Raw genomic sequence first — 14,097 nt, 5'->3', positions numbered from 1 at the left:
GCAAGGTAGTCACCGATACACCCCACTCCTATCGCAAGATCTTTACGAGTGGTTGATAGAGAGAAAGAGAGCATGACATTGCGCCCGAGAGATCGCAATCTTTCTTGGTTTGTTATGTAGCATTTGATGATTGGCATGTTAAACAAAGCAATAGAATATCAAATCAAGGCATTTCCAATGTTAACATTGCCTTGATACCTAGTAGTAATTTGTTGCTTGATGCTCTCCAAATGTATCAAGTAGATCGCTCTGCTCAAAATATGCTCAAATGTCAACATTGCTCTAATTTCTTTGTTTCTTGTGCAATCCAATAAGTAATGGCATTTGCCTTCTATGTAATACTCAAAGTTTAGAGCGATTAACAGAGGATTTTACCAGTTATATGAAATACTCGAATCATAGGATATGGTTCTTTCCAATTCATGATCTCCATTTGGTCAGCATCCGAATCATCATTGCAATCATCAGGAAAGGCATTTTGGTCAGCCAGCAGCACCGTCGCCCACCACCACCACCAAATTTATTTAAGCCCAGAACATGCTATCCGTTCAAGATTGGATAAATTTCGTGTTTTTTCGACTCGATTAAACTATTTTGCAAAGTTCGACTCTACCAATTGTCATGATCATGCGGTACTTCTTTAAGCTTACGGGAGGATCCCGGTTCAAATCCTGGTGAACGCAAGTTGTTTGATTTTTTTTTGGCGTAGTACTGATGTCCTCGTTTGGTGTTTTGTGCTCTTATCCATTATCTATATTTTGACGATTTCCGCAAGACTGTATTGGCTCTAGGTGTCGCACCTTATTAGTAGTAGATTTCTTTCCCAACTTAATTCAAAAAATATCTTATTCCCCTTCTTTGCAGACATTGGGTCCACCAACAGTCTTTTCTATCCCTCAGCATGACATTTAAAGGACTTTAAATAAAACCTGGAGCTCGACTCCCCTACAAAAAAAAAAAAAAAAAAGTACTTCTTTAAGCTTTCTAAGAGTTCTTTTCATGGCGCATCCAACGGTGCTATTTATAATGCATGTTTAGAACAAGCTTATTGAGCAATATCCAAAAATACGGAATGACGTTTTTGGCCAAAATGCCGAGATTTTACATATTAAGGTTGCACACACAAGTCTTCTGGGGGGGTTACTTTGGATCGATAGAAACATTTTGAACTGATATGTACCATAATAAAAGTCTTCGTTCTTGGGGTCAAAAATGCGATCATTTGATTTTTGATAACTTCCATGAGGTTACCCCCTCATGCTTTTTGGTAGATTTTTGACGATGTTTTTTTTTTTTGGTCCCCAAAAAGTTGAGCAAAGGTGTCAGAAAGCAAGTGCCAGGTGAAAGCAGTTGTACGGCGTTATTCTGGCAGTCTAAAACGACTTTTAACGCGAGAGAACACAGCTCAAATGCGCCCAAATGTTGCTGTGATTTGCATATTTTTGGGTAGTGAACGACGATGCAGCTTCGCTGCCTACTTTGCTATGTATATTAACTAACTCGTTCTCTCTATAAATATTGCAGAGCGAGCTCTCTCACTTTATTTTTGATAAGGTTATCCAGCAGAATCAAAGCCTTTTATGTAGCAAACCTGATCTGCATCACTAAACCAGTCAAACCCCTTCTTCTTGGCTTCTTCAAACGTGTATAAATCACTTTTACTGCCAATCCAGTCGTTGATGTCGTAGGTGATGGATGCACACTCCTTTAAATACACATTGCGAATGAGCTCCTCGTCTTTCTCCAATGTCATGTGCGGATCTTGCGTCAGTGCCAGATTGTGAATAATGGCATTCTTCAAGGATTTGCCACAGGTACTGATAAGGGTGGGGATGAAATCAGACGACACAACTAGCCGTGAAGCCGAAATGTACAGTAGCTGCAGTGATGGTAGCTGTTTTGCCAGGGCGGTCCAAGTAGCTGATGGTGCGTGGCATGGTAGTGTATCGCATTCTTTGGTGACTGGATAGAACTTTTTGAATCCTAATGACAAGGTACATAGATGTGTCAATCGAGACACGCTGGCAAGCGCTTGTTGCACATGGAAGGGGTTTAATTCATGCAGTAGTATAGACAGTTTTTCTAAATGAGGTGAGGAGAGCGCCATCTGCGCCAGTAGCGATGATGAGATGGAATCTGTGGTGAGAGCGAGCTGAGAGAGGTGGTTGGCGGCGAGTGATTGCAGTAATCTCGGTGGTATGGCAGTTACTTGGGTATCTTGGTAATGAAAGGGATGCAAATTTGCTTGGTTCAGTGTATCTATTAAATGGGTGTTTGTTTTCGGTTTTGTGGGTGGTTCTATCAGGACTTGCTGTAACAAGATGAAGGTAGGCTTCAGCGTGGTGGCCAGTTTCTCTAGCGTTGTTTCTTTGATGGTGCAATTGGTCAGTGTGAGCGATATCAACGGTGGCTGGTACTGCACTAACGATAGAAAGTCATTGAATGTATCACGGCATTGATTTAGGTAGAGTTCATTGAGCTGAGGGCAGTATTCAGCGAAATAGCGTAATCCATAATGATCTGATCTAGCCAATGGGTGGAAATCTATCCGTAAAGCACGCAAGTTGCACACAAGCTGAGCCATGAGCCTTGAGTTGAGCAGATCAAAGTGGGGCCCACTGGTCAAATCACGGCTCAGCGAGCGCACATAGTCGCCTAGGTAGTAATCTTGCTGAAACAGTGCTTTTTTGGATAGAATCTCTGTTGCCATCTGTACTGCTGCATTGGCACTTTTTTCATCGTCTGCGCGCGGCAGAATAAACTCCTTGTCTTTCCATAGAAATGGTGCACATAGGATATACAGTCGTCTGCAGCAGAGTGCAATGGACTTGAGATGGACGTAGCTGTGCTCTGGATATGACCAACCCAAGAACTGGTGTCCTTCGTCTTTTCTCGCTTCTATCATGGACGATAAATCAATGATCTTTTCCAGCACTTCACTTGGTAACTTTAATAGATAGGACATTTGAGGGTGTTGGTGAATGGGTGCCATGTTGTATATGTATAGGTTAAGAAGAAAACAAAAGAGAGAAAAGGAATAAAAAGAGTCTATAGAGCAATGTTGTTATCTATCGTTGTCGTCGTGAGAATATCAAAACAAAGGGGTAAACACATGACTCGTTCAAATTATGCGATGAAAGGCATCAATGTAGGTGTCTTTGACTTGTAGTTGATCCATTCTTGACCAAAGAAACGGTGCAATGTGTGCTCCTCGTACTGGATACGCTCAGAAAAGAACTTTTGCAGCCAGTAGACGAACAAACCAAGACAGACAGGGTTGATCAACAGCACTTGCACGCCAATGGCCCACCAGTAAAAGCCGAAATAAGAGGGATGTCGCATTACGCTGGGCGTGTGTGTTGTTAGTTGTCACCGCTAATGTTGATTGCACTGTTGCTTACCTGTAGATACCATGCTGCACCAAGACATGGTCATTCTCCTTGTAGTCGACAATGTGATGAGAAAAGTTGTGTCTGCAAGAAAACATGGCAATCGTGCGACAGGCTTGGCCAACGATGACCAGCAGCAAGCCAGCATAATTGATCCAGCCGAATGTCTTGTAGGAAGGAAACAAGTAGTACTCGACCAAAAATTCAATCAAGGCAGCAGCATGCGCAGCATGATAGTGGGCGCTGTGGTTGATGAGGTAGGCTGTGTGTATAGAATGAGATCTTTCTGCTAGTATGACGATCTCTGATACTTACAATCAAGGGACAGCTTGTCAGCATTAAAGAGAGCCGTTGCAATGTATTCTAAAAAGTGGAACAGTGAAAGAGCAGCGAGAAAGATGCCAAACTGAGGTATATGAGAGTCGCTCAAGATGGCAAACATGATGCCTGCACTGCAGACCATGCCTAGCAAGAACCCATATACTGAAATGTTCTGGGGAGTGTTTCTGCCATCAAATATGTGGATCTCATCTTTGACTGAATATTTGCTACTGGGTTTCGTTGATGGTGAAGATGGCAACAGTTGAATGTTGGGATCCGAATCCGTCTCATCTCCAAGAACACGACGTATATTCAGGCTCGGTGTGCTGCTCATCTTTTTGATAGTGGAAAGGAGAGAAAAGAAAGAGAGAATGAAAATCTTGCTTGCTTCCAAATACTCGACATGTAGCCCAATCACGTGTAGTCAAGGGCAACCAACTGCAAAAAGAGAGAGAGAGAGAGAGAGTGACAAAAAAGGGCATTGTCGGGAAAAGTGTCTCTCTCTCTCTCTCTCTTTTTTTTCTCTTTAAAGCAACACATCCAATGTATAATCCCACTCGACTCAAGGTACAACTGAAGCTAAGCATCAACAGACTCAAGATGCTTCAAGCAAAGAAGACATCGCTGAATCAACAAAACAGACGAGAAATCGGCACACTGTTGGAGAAGGGCAAGGAGGAGAGCGCTCGTGTACGAGTAGAGCACATTATCCGCGATGATCTGCTGATTGAAGCCATGGAGAATTTGGAGCTGTACTGTGATTTATTACTGGCACGCTTTGGGCTACTGGAATCATACAAGTAAGATGGTTTGTGTTTGCTATCTCATGTACTGAAATGTGTTGTAAAGGACATGCGAACCAAGCATTTTCGAGGCTGTCAATACCATTATTTGGGCTGCACCTCGTGTGGGTGAGGTCAAGGAGCTCGGGTTGGTAATGTGTGCTGTTGTAGATAGGCGCCATGTCGGTTTTGTTAATCACTGAACATAGGTCAGAGATCAGTTGGCATCCAAGTATGGCAAGGAATTCATGATGCAAGCATTGGAAAATGAAGACGAGCGAGTGAATCCTAGAGTAGGCATCTTGCATTTCAGCCTTGCTGTAGATACTGACGCTTTTGTTGCGAGTAGATTGTCATGAAACTGCAGGTAAATGCGCCTGATTCATATCTTGTGGAGCGCTATTTGGAAGAGATTGCTCGGACCTACGATATCAAATGGAGATCAAATCTGATTGAGCATGAAGAAGAAGAGCAAGAGTATGACAATGACCAAGATGAAGTGGACAGTGACGGGGGAGGAGGTGGAGGACAAGCAGAGGTAAGTAGACCAGTGCCATGGCATTGAGATCATTACCTAATCACTTGGTGATAGATGCTGCCTCCCTTACAGAACCCTACCATGCCGGATGAGGATGAATCTCGGTTTGATTTACCCGACATACCCACCAGTTCACCCATGAAGAAGAAGGCCAATGCTGCAGCAGGACCACCACCAGCAGGGCCACCAGCCAACAACAATGCTGCTACGGAGGATCCCAATGACTTTGATGCATTGGCAAGACGTCTAGATGCCTTGAAGAGAAAGTAAATCAAGAGACTGCTTTTAAAAGGCTTCATTGCAAACCCATTGAATTACTAAAAAAAGCTGGATTGATAAAATTATAACACCATTTTTTTTAAATTGCATCTCTTTCTCTCTCTCTCTCTCTCTCTCTCCCTCTTTTTCTCTTTTATTTATACAACAACAAAAGCCTTGATTATTACATGAGTGGTCATGAGATGAATGACGATAAGAATAATGCCATAACAATCATACAAGAAGCAGAAGAGGAGATTCTGGAAGAGGAAACTGGCAGTGAAGTGGTGGAAGTGCTGCCGGAAGTAGCCAAGGCAAAAGAGGAAACAGCAGCTACTACTGCTGTGACAGAAGCCACCTTCAAATCAACCTCAGTAGCTCTGATAGAGAAGCTGTTGCAATTCAGTACGCCTCGCTTGGATTCCAAGATTGTCAATGTTTTGTTTCTGGAAGGTAAAAAAAAAAGAGTGCTGGATGAGGATAGAAGAGGGGGGGGGCAAGACTTTCTCATTTACATATGATTTTTATAGGCATGATGGATATCTTCATGACGCACGTGTCTCGCTTGGATCTGGAGCAGAAAAAAGTCGATCTGGAAGCCTGTGATTTCGAGACAAAGCTCAAGTACAGCAAGCACAAGCGAAACTTTGACGATATTGATGCGCTCAAGCGATCCTATCATGCTATGGAGTTTCTATCGGGAACAACAGCAAATCATCTATGGGTACAAAATGCCAAATTCTATGACATTGGTAGGTGTAGTAACAACAAGATTGGCGCATTACTAATGACGGACACAGTCAATCATTTGTTTGAGATGTTTCTGCCAAACTCACATGGTAATTTCAACCACTTTTTCAAGATATTTCAACACTTGGTCAGACGCCACCCATGTGACATGTTGGATTTTGTCATTAACCGGGACAATGCCTCGATTGTATTCAACTACATGCTGCCTTACTTGACTGAAAGCTCTGTTATGGATTCCATCTTGAGCCTGATATTTGTGCGTGATATCAACCCCGAGACAAAGCAAGAGCGTGAAAAGAGCCATGAAAAGTTGTATCAATTGGGATTCTTGGAGTGGATTGTAAGCAAGATGCAAATGAAAGGTGTGTACCGTCAGACAGAGTGTGGACACAGGCACTCACATAGACATGCATGAAAACAGAGCATCCAGAGTATGTGGAAGCAGCGCAAGAGTTCTTTCTTCGAGTGATAGAAGAAGCATCTCAAGTGGATAACGGAGACGTCCTGTTCAAGGCACTAAAGGAGGAAAAGGGAGCAGAGATTATGCAAGTCCTAGTAAAGCAGGTGATAAATAATCCGCCTTCCGAAGAAAGAGAACGTATGATAAGTATTATCAAATTGCTGGTAAAGAGGTAAGATGACGCGGTATTCGCAATGTATACCAGGCACTCATAGCGGAATCTATAGTGGCATGTTGACTACCAGAGCTTCCTCACTGTCTCAGCCTGTGCAAGGACCATTGTATTATATATCGCTGCGATCGCAAGATCTACTAGTGAAGCATATTCCGGATTTCTGTTCATTGTTTGTGAATGACCGACAGTCTATCAACACGAAAATGTAAGTTGAAAAAGTGGGATTATATACAGTGCTCAGTAACGCATACACACATTGTCACATGCTAGTGCCCCTCTGACAACATCAGACATGGACCTCTTGGACATTATCTATCAAACACTGTACAATGCAAATGAGAAGACACAGATGCTGGCATCTACTCCCACTGCTTTCTGGAAGATTCTCGTCAACTCGTTTTTCGAGAAATCCTCCAGCAATATTTATCATACCTTATTTTATAGAATCGTTTGTTTGACATTGGCCATCAATTACGAACCCACATTAATTGTGCTTGTCAGAAAGCAGAGTTTGATTACGAGACTCATTGATGAATATCAGGACAAGAAGAGAATCACAGGTAAGTGTGTCGGTTTGTTTGAAAAGGTATGGATGCTAATCCATTCTCATGAAACAGAAACCCGTGGCTTCATCTTGTTGATTTTGAATCAGCTAAGATTGATGGCTGATGCCCACCATTCTGATTTGATTTCTCGTATCATCTCTGTCCATCCGCGCTACCAAGAATTCCTACCCACATTGCGAAAAGACACACTGGCACAGACGGAACCTATCTACGCGTGGAAGTTGGAAGCATGTCCTCGACCACCAGCACATCTTGGCCCTACACCACCTATTCAAGCTGTGCACTTTTCACCGTATTCTGGTACACTACCGCTGATGAGCAATGCAAACGACAATGACGATGCATCTGGTATTGATCTAGGCAGTGATTTCGCCTTTTGTCTTGGATTCAAGGAAACAGAGAAAGGAACCGAAACGCCCTACGAATACCTGTCTCGCAGAAACTCTGATTACTCTTCCTCTCAGTCCACAAATGAAGGATTTCCCATGGACATTATTTGGGGCGAAAGCCTAACAGCGAATGATAGCCAAAGTGAAGACGATTCTGATGGAGCATCATCCAAGAGTGGTAGTAGTAAAAGCAAAAAGAAGAAGAGGAGATGAATAAAACGGCTATTTGTTCAACCGAATGCTTTTTTTTTTTTTTATAACAATCACCTATTTTTTTTTTTTTTTTTCTCTTCTTCCTATTCTCTTTAAAATTTTCATTATATACCATGTATTCTAGCTCTGAAGAAGAGGAATATGATTGTCCGCTCTGTATGGAAGAGCTGGATATTGCAGATAGAAATTTCAGACCTTGTCCATGCGGTTATCAGGTTCGATTTGGGTTCGCTTCTTGGCTACAGTGGAGAGAGAGAGAGAGAGAGAGAGGCTTATCATCCTTTACTTTAGATTTGTCGTTTCTGTTGGCATCATATTCGTGAAAATCTCAACGGCCGATGTCCAGCATGGTATGTTGTAGTGTTTTCTAGTTGAGCTTGCTCGATTCAATGTGCCTTCTCTTGTTAGTCGTAGAGAATACTCTGATCAGAATGCAGAATTTGAGCCTATCAGTGCTGATGAGTAAGTTGGTTCAACATGGGCGGGGGACGGCCATCCGATATTCACGTACATGTCTGTAGAATATCTCGCATCAAACGTGAAAAAAAGGAAAAGGAGCGACAGCAGCGAGACATGGACTTGGCAAACAGACGACATTTAGCCAACATGAGAGTGGTGCAAAAGAACCTTGTGTACATTATTGGCCTTCACCCAAAGTTGGCTACAGAAGAGACGATTCGCTCAGCAGATTACTTTGGACACTTTGGCAAAATTGCAAAGATTGTCATCAATAAGCGGCAGATTGCACCTACATCACATGCCAACGGGGCGACTTCAATGCAACCCAGTGCAGCTGTATACGTTACCTATGTGAGAAAAGAGGACGCAGCAAAGGCAATACATGCTGTGGATGGCAGTGTGATGGCTGGTAGAATCTTGAGAGCCTCTTACGGCACAACGAAATACTGTACATACTATCTTCGCAATATGACCTGTCCAAACCCAAATTGTCTGTATCTCCATGAACCAGGAGAGGATGCAGATACAATATCCAAGGAAGAATTGGCTACTGGAAAGCACCGTATGAGAGACCAAATGGCCAATGACGATTCAGACGATGAGCATGATCAAGAGGACATGGATGATGACTTTCGATCGGCTTCCACCAAAGATGAGCGATCTGCATTACCAGCAACTGCCTCCTGGGGTAAAACCAGCACACCAGGCACACCCGTCGCCAAGAATAGTCAGTTGCCAGAACGTGCATTGACGCCTGATGCATTTGGCCCACCCTTAGCGGTGGCAGTAGCTCAACAGCAACAGCAGCAGCAACAAAAGCAGCAGTTATCGCCCAGTGTACTAAAACGAAAATTAGAAAAGAAAAAGAGAAAGGAATTGCTTAGGCAAAAGAAGGAGGAGGGGCTACAGTTGAAGGAAAAGCCAGTGGCAGAGCAATCATCCTCATCAACACCAACAGCAGCATCATCAGCAGCAGCAGCAGCACCTCAGAAGGAAGCATTTGAATTTGATCATCTCGTCAATTTTGTGCTGGGAGATGCTTTCAACCAAGCGTGTCTGCCGGATGTCGACAGTGCGGATGAGGAGGACAAGCCAGTCGGTGTATCTGGTCTCTATTCATCGGATGAGGACAGCAATGCTGTTCAAACACCTAACGAATCCAACAGCAGCCATGAGATAGAGAACAGCTTGACGGAAGAATTAAACAAGCTCAATTTTGATGCCGTTTCACCACTAGAATTCTTGACACAAGCGGTACCTACACCGGCATATACAGGCACATTTAATCCTTTCACACATCAACTGTTGAGAACATCACCACCAATAGAAAACACGAGCTTATTTGATTCTCCTGTTCGAAAAACGTCTCGATTTGGTTTTGCACAGTTTTAATTTTTTTTTTTTTTTTTTTTTTTCTTTCCATATCTCTTTTTCTTCAACTCGTATAAAATAAACATGAATTACAGCGGCAATGACACCAGTGTGTTTAGATGTGGTCGAATATTTTGTTGTTTTGGAAGCAAAGGAAAGCAGATTGGTGTCTATTTCGCTGGCATTTTGGTACCTGTGTATTCAGACGCTTGATGATCACGGCAAGACACTGATGGACATGGAGATTTTGTAGTTTGCGCTGGGCTGGTGGGTATTTATCGACGGTTTAGCGGTTCTTTGGAATCTACAGGACCGTAAGATTGCACCGGGAATAGAGGATTGGGCGCCTGGTATCATCACAACCTTTGGCATGATCATGTAAAGTATTTGGCCGCGTATCATGTCATTTGATTAATGCATAACTGTTGTTGTGTAGTGTCAATTTGATTGATAAAGAGGCTCTGAGGGGAGGGCAATTTGACGAGCAATATACCTGGAGAGCACGGTTATTCTTATTTTTGGGATTTGCTTTCATGGCAGGAGGCTTCTCTGGCTCCGTGGTAAGCAGCAATGCAGTAGGAAAATGATACCATCTGTTTTTACTAATGTAAGCCGACATAGGCTGTCTTGATTACAAAATACATTTACAACGAGACTTTAGATTTCGATAATATTTATTTGGGTATAGCAGATGTAGCTCAGAATTCGTTGATTATGATTAGTACCGGTATATTATGGCTGGCACAGAGCTCGCAACAAGGCTCACAGTACTATCAGATCTACTAGAGATGCTTTGGTGGAGGAATAAAAATGACATGTCAAGTTCACAGAGTAATGAAAGAAAGTGCTCTGCTCTGATTTCAAGTAGTGTCACATGTGCTCTTTGTTTTGTTTCGCTTGAACCGGATGACTATCTTGATTCAAACTTGATCAAGAGGATGTGATGAGTGTATAAAAGGGACACAGAGAGATGCTGGATGGTGCTGTTGCTCTTTCTTTCCTACATATTTTATACATGCAACTGAGACAACGACAAGTAGCATCAGCACCTGGCAGAACTTGCACAAGCGTATGTGTATTCAATGCGCTGCTAATCTTGACTTTATCTTTGAGTAGATGTACTATGTAAGTATTGTGGTCGAAAAGACTTTAAAAAAAAACAATCGAGGGTTGGCTATGCATCTGCGACGTTCAAATTGTGCAGAGCAGCACAAACAACATCAGCCATTGCAACCTCAATCACAAGCATCAGCATCGTCCAGGCTTCCTGCTGCTTCGTCACCAACTAACATTGCCACCAGCTCTCTCATTGCTCAGCTTCTTCTAAGCACTGTGGAAAACCTCTTTGTCATCTTTATCTATGTTTCCAATTTGATCAACCCTGTCGAGGGGTTCTTGATGATACTATGTGGCTATCTGAACGCTTTTGTTGACATGCCTGGCATTTTTAGAAGCCTATACTATGGATGTATGTTTTTCTGGACGCTGTGTACTGATCCAGACAACATTTCAGCCCCTTTTTTACCCAATTCAATTCAACTGTATTGGGATAAAGCATATGGCTGCCTGGATGAAGGCTGCTTTTATAAGGCTAGGTAAATTGGTGGAGTTGTTGATAGGATCCTACCTTTTCAAAAAGGTGCTTTTCTGGAGTTTTAATGCACTATTCACTTGTATCCAGCTTGTCTATCTTCTCTTGAAAGGAATCTTTCTCGCCAACATGAATTGAATTGTATCCACAAGGAATAAAACGAGCGAGCTCATGTGGATTCTTAAAAAAAAAAAAAAAAAAAAAAAAAAAAATAACCCGCTGATAAGTGTATATAATCGGTACATGGCCAAGTTAATGCTTGATGTCTTGACGTGCTATGGGAGTAGAGTTTCAGTGTAATCATGTGTAGAATTGCGCAACATTCGTACTCTTCATTGGCAAACTCTCTTATTTATGAGTGGCTTTAATAGCATATAAAAGACGATAACGTAGTAGGCAATGCAAGACTTATTTGTCATTTATTGATGTATTTGTAAATTTATGAGAAGCAATGATTTTGTATGAGTTTGTTTAGACTTGAATAGAATTTGTTTTGATTTGTGTAGATAAGAGGCAGCAGAGATGGCAACATGGCTTGCCTTTGTATATACTAAGCAGTATGAATTTAAACATTGGATTGAATAATAGGCAGCAGAGATAAGAGTATGGCTTGTTTTTGTATAGATGTAGATACGACAATGCGTATTGGAGTAGTCTTGTCATTGCAGTGATAGGCGGCACAGTGAGCAGCTTGACTTGATGGCATATGGAGAGCATCGTTTTGTCTTGGTGGCTTTAGTTGTTGTAGTAAATGGTATGGATCATGGGTAGCAGATGAAACTAGATAAAGATGAGATAAGTACACAAGTACTGCAGGCATGAGTGCGTAACAAACCATTTGGGCAATGAAAATTGACCATCAATAAAAAGGAACCAACACTATATAAACAGGTACCAAGGTGTAAACTTGCTTCACCTATCACAAGATTATCGACACGCTCAAGACACCTTTATCTCGGATCATAGGGCTGAACCCAATTCTCGTCGGCAATAAAGCCTGTGGTCATCCCGTAGCATGACCAAAGGATTTGTCCTGCAGTCTACTCATGATTATGAAGCTGTGATCCTACTCAGTCCCTACAAAAAAGTAGTTTTTCGGCACTATTTAATCAATAGGTTAGTCAACATGGCTCATACGTCCAACAAGATAATAACTTACTCGCACAGTTCACCAAGGTCTGCATGTATCAAAGATAGTGTGGCCTTTTTCTAGCATGGACCAAGAGACGTAGAGAGGACCATGGATTTGTAAGGCATTGTATGTAGCAGTAGTAGAGGCCAATAGACAGTAGAGTATTTGATTTACTTGACCATATGTAGAGAGAGAGACCCCAAATGTCTTGTAGAGAGTTTGTATGTATAGAGTATTTTGCTTGTAGTAGAGAGATGAGATGAAGAAGAAGAGGGAAAAGCTGTTGAAACAAATCCCTATTTATATCCTTCTCATCGACTTTTGTGTGAGTCCAGTATCCTTGCCGCACTCAAATTCGGTTCCTTTTACTTTTCTCCACGATATACTACTTTGAGCGCGTGAAAATAGTACCATTTTGACGTTTGACACTTGCTCTATTTGATCCGCTTCGTCCGAGGCTTTCAACTGTTTTCTGTCTCGAGTTATGTCCATTTTGCTATTTCAAAAAGCCCTTTTTTTTCACCTTCCCATGAAACGAGTTCCCCCATCTCTTCCTAGATGTAATTAACAGACAACTTTTCACTGGCTCAGCCTCATCAAAAAGTAAACAAAAAATGTCATTTGACACTGAAACAAATGCAGCTGGTTGCTTGATTAAGTAATCTTTTTTTTTTTTTTTACCTCTCCTTAATTTCTCTCTCCAAGATCATACGGTTCTCGATCCATCTCTCTTGTTGTTTACATCAGCCATAAACTGTCCATCTAATCGGACAATACGAGTGTTAAGGTTGGCTTACTTGTCGTTTACATCACATCGGAGCCAGCATAACTGATTCTGGACCAAGAAACAATTGTACACCTCGGAAAACAAGCGTGCCATATGAATATTACTGCGGCAATCTCCATGGAATGGAACATAATGGATTGTTTTCGAACCAGTGCAAGTCATCTTGTTTCCAGCTATCATGGTTGCTGTCAATGATGTCAATCAAGTGTTTGCGCTACTAGATATCATCAATATGCCCACATTTACATAGTGAGTTGGTCATTCTCGTGTATCATTTCTGCATCTCATAAAGAGTCAACACATTTTTCATATCATTTTTTTTTTAGGGATCGTCCTCTTTTAGAAGGTACTCGGATCATGCAAGATCAAAATAATTCATTTGCTAAGCAAAATTAAGCTTTAAAAAAATCACATGTAGAGTAAACAAAAGGGCATGAATTGAAGAGAGATAAGCAAGTAAATGGTCGATCTGCGGTCAAAAAGATGGCATTCTATCATAAAGTATGTACATCATAAGAAAACAAATTGCTTGAGGAATCGAATGATGCCGTTTTCAGGGTCCAAAGTAAAGCGTATATCATGAAATCCATCAAACAAAGGCCGTGGGATCTTTAAAAGAGTCTAGTTTTGAGTTGACGAGTACTATACTTGTTCTTGTCATTCGTGTGCAACATTCCTTTGTTTTGTATACTATTCTGTTACTTTAGATTACATCAGTTTTCTCCTAGGGCACTAATTCGTTTGCATTTCTCGAGCAAACAGCCAACTGTTTATGGCGGTGGTAATGTGGAACAGCACCCCCCCCCCCTCACCATGTAACTTGGTTGGTAAATTGCGCGAGGACAGGCGCAATTATTTTGATTACATGAAATGTGGTATTGAATCAAGATGCATGATTTGAGTTGACCTTTACATG

The 14,097-nt window shown here is 41.8% G+C and overlaps 7 protein-coding genes across 7 annotated transcripts; 4 read left to right on the top strand and 3 right to left on the bottom strand.

Annotated features, from left to right (window-relative positions):
* Positions 1 to 1,555: 1,555 nt before the first annotated feature.
* On the bottom strand, positions 1,556 to 2,992 carry ATC70_004182 (uncharacterized protein; the record flags this gene model as incomplete). Its single annotated transcript, XM_064823492.1, has 1 exon — positions 1,556 to 2,992. One exon carries the CDS (start codon positions 2,990 to 2,992, stop codon positions 1,556 to 1,558), a length of 1,437 nt encoding a protein of 478 aa, XP_064688317.1.
* Positions 2,993 to 3,126: 134 nt separating this feature from the next.
* On the bottom strand, positions 3,127 to 4,044 carry ATC70_004181 (uncharacterized protein; the record flags this gene model as incomplete). The annotated part of the gene is made up of 3 exons (XM_064823491.1): positions 3,127 to 3,346; positions 3,402 to 3,651; positions 3,705 to 4,044. The coding sequence occupies 3 exons, from the start codon at positions 4,042 to 4,044 to the stop codon at positions 3,127 to 3,129; spliced, it is 810 nt and encodes a 269-aa protein (XP_064688316.1).
* Positions 4,045 to 4,253: 209 nt separating this feature from the next.
* Positions 4,254 to 5,300, top strand: ATC70_004180 (uncharacterized protein; the record flags this gene model as incomplete). Its single annotated transcript, XM_064823490.1, has 5 exons — positions 4,254 to 4,510; positions 4,560 to 4,644; positions 4,702 to 4,785; positions 4,842 to 5,030; positions 5,085 to 5,300. The coding sequence occupies 5 exons, from the start codon at positions 4,254 to 4,256 to the stop codon at positions 5,298 to 5,300; spliced, it is 831 nt and encodes a 276-aa protein (XP_064688315.1).
* Positions 5,301 to 5,476: 176 nt separating this feature from the next.
* On the top strand, positions 5,477 to 7,841 carry ATC70_004179 (uncharacterized protein; the record flags this gene model as incomplete). The annotated part of the gene is made up of 7 exons (XM_064823489.1): positions 5,477 to 5,741; positions 5,819 to 6,040; positions 6,089 to 6,400; positions 6,460 to 6,670; positions 6,726 to 6,878; positions 6,944 to 7,233; positions 7,291 to 7,841. 7 exons carry the CDS (start codon positions 5,477 to 5,479, stop codon positions 7,839 to 7,841), a joined length of 2,004 nt encoding a protein of 667 aa, XP_064688314.1.
* A 113-nt stretch (positions 7,842 to 7,954) lies between these two features.
* COX12 (Cytochrome c oxidase subunit 6B) lies at positions 7,955 to 9,692 on the top strand (the record flags this gene model as incomplete). The annotated part of the gene is made up of 4 exons (XM_064823488.1): positions 7,955 to 8,056; positions 8,133 to 8,191; positions 8,250 to 8,303; positions 8,363 to 9,692. 4 exons carry the CDS (start codon positions 7,955 to 7,957, stop codon positions 9,690 to 9,692), a joined length of 1,545 nt encoding a protein of 514 aa, XP_064688313.1.
* Positions 9,693 to 9,755: 63 nt separating this feature from the next.
* ATC70_004177 (uncharacterized protein) lies at positions 9,756 to 10,457 on the top strand (the record flags this gene model as incomplete). Its single annotated transcript, XM_064823487.1, has 4 exons — positions 9,756 to 9,860; positions 9,925 to 10,049; positions 10,108 to 10,231; positions 10,293 to 10,457. 4 exons carry the CDS (start codon positions 9,756 to 9,758, stop codon positions 10,455 to 10,457), a joined length of 519 nt encoding a protein of 172 aa, XP_064688312.1.
* Positions 10,458 to 11,827: 1,370 nt separating this feature from the next.
* On the bottom strand, positions 11,828 to 12,122 carry ATC70_004176 (uncharacterized protein; the record flags this gene model as incomplete). The annotated part of the gene is made up of 2 exons (XM_064823486.1): positions 11,828 to 12,042; positions 12,098 to 12,122. 2 exons carry the CDS (start codon positions 12,120 to 12,122, stop codon positions 11,828 to 11,830), a joined length of 240 nt encoding a protein of 79 aa, XP_064688311.1.
* Positions 12,123 to 14,097: the final 1,975 nt, after the last annotated feature.

Source organism: Mucor velutinosus, assembly GCF_035048745.1.
Source record: "Mucor velutinosus strain NIH1002 chromosome Unknown tig00001540, whole genome shotgun sequence".
Taxonomy (NCBI): Eukaryota; Fungi; Mucoromycota; class Mucoromycetes; order Mucorales; family Mucoraceae; genus Mucor; species Mucor velutinosus.
This window is presented reverse-complemented; position numbering and strand designations above follow the sequence as displayed.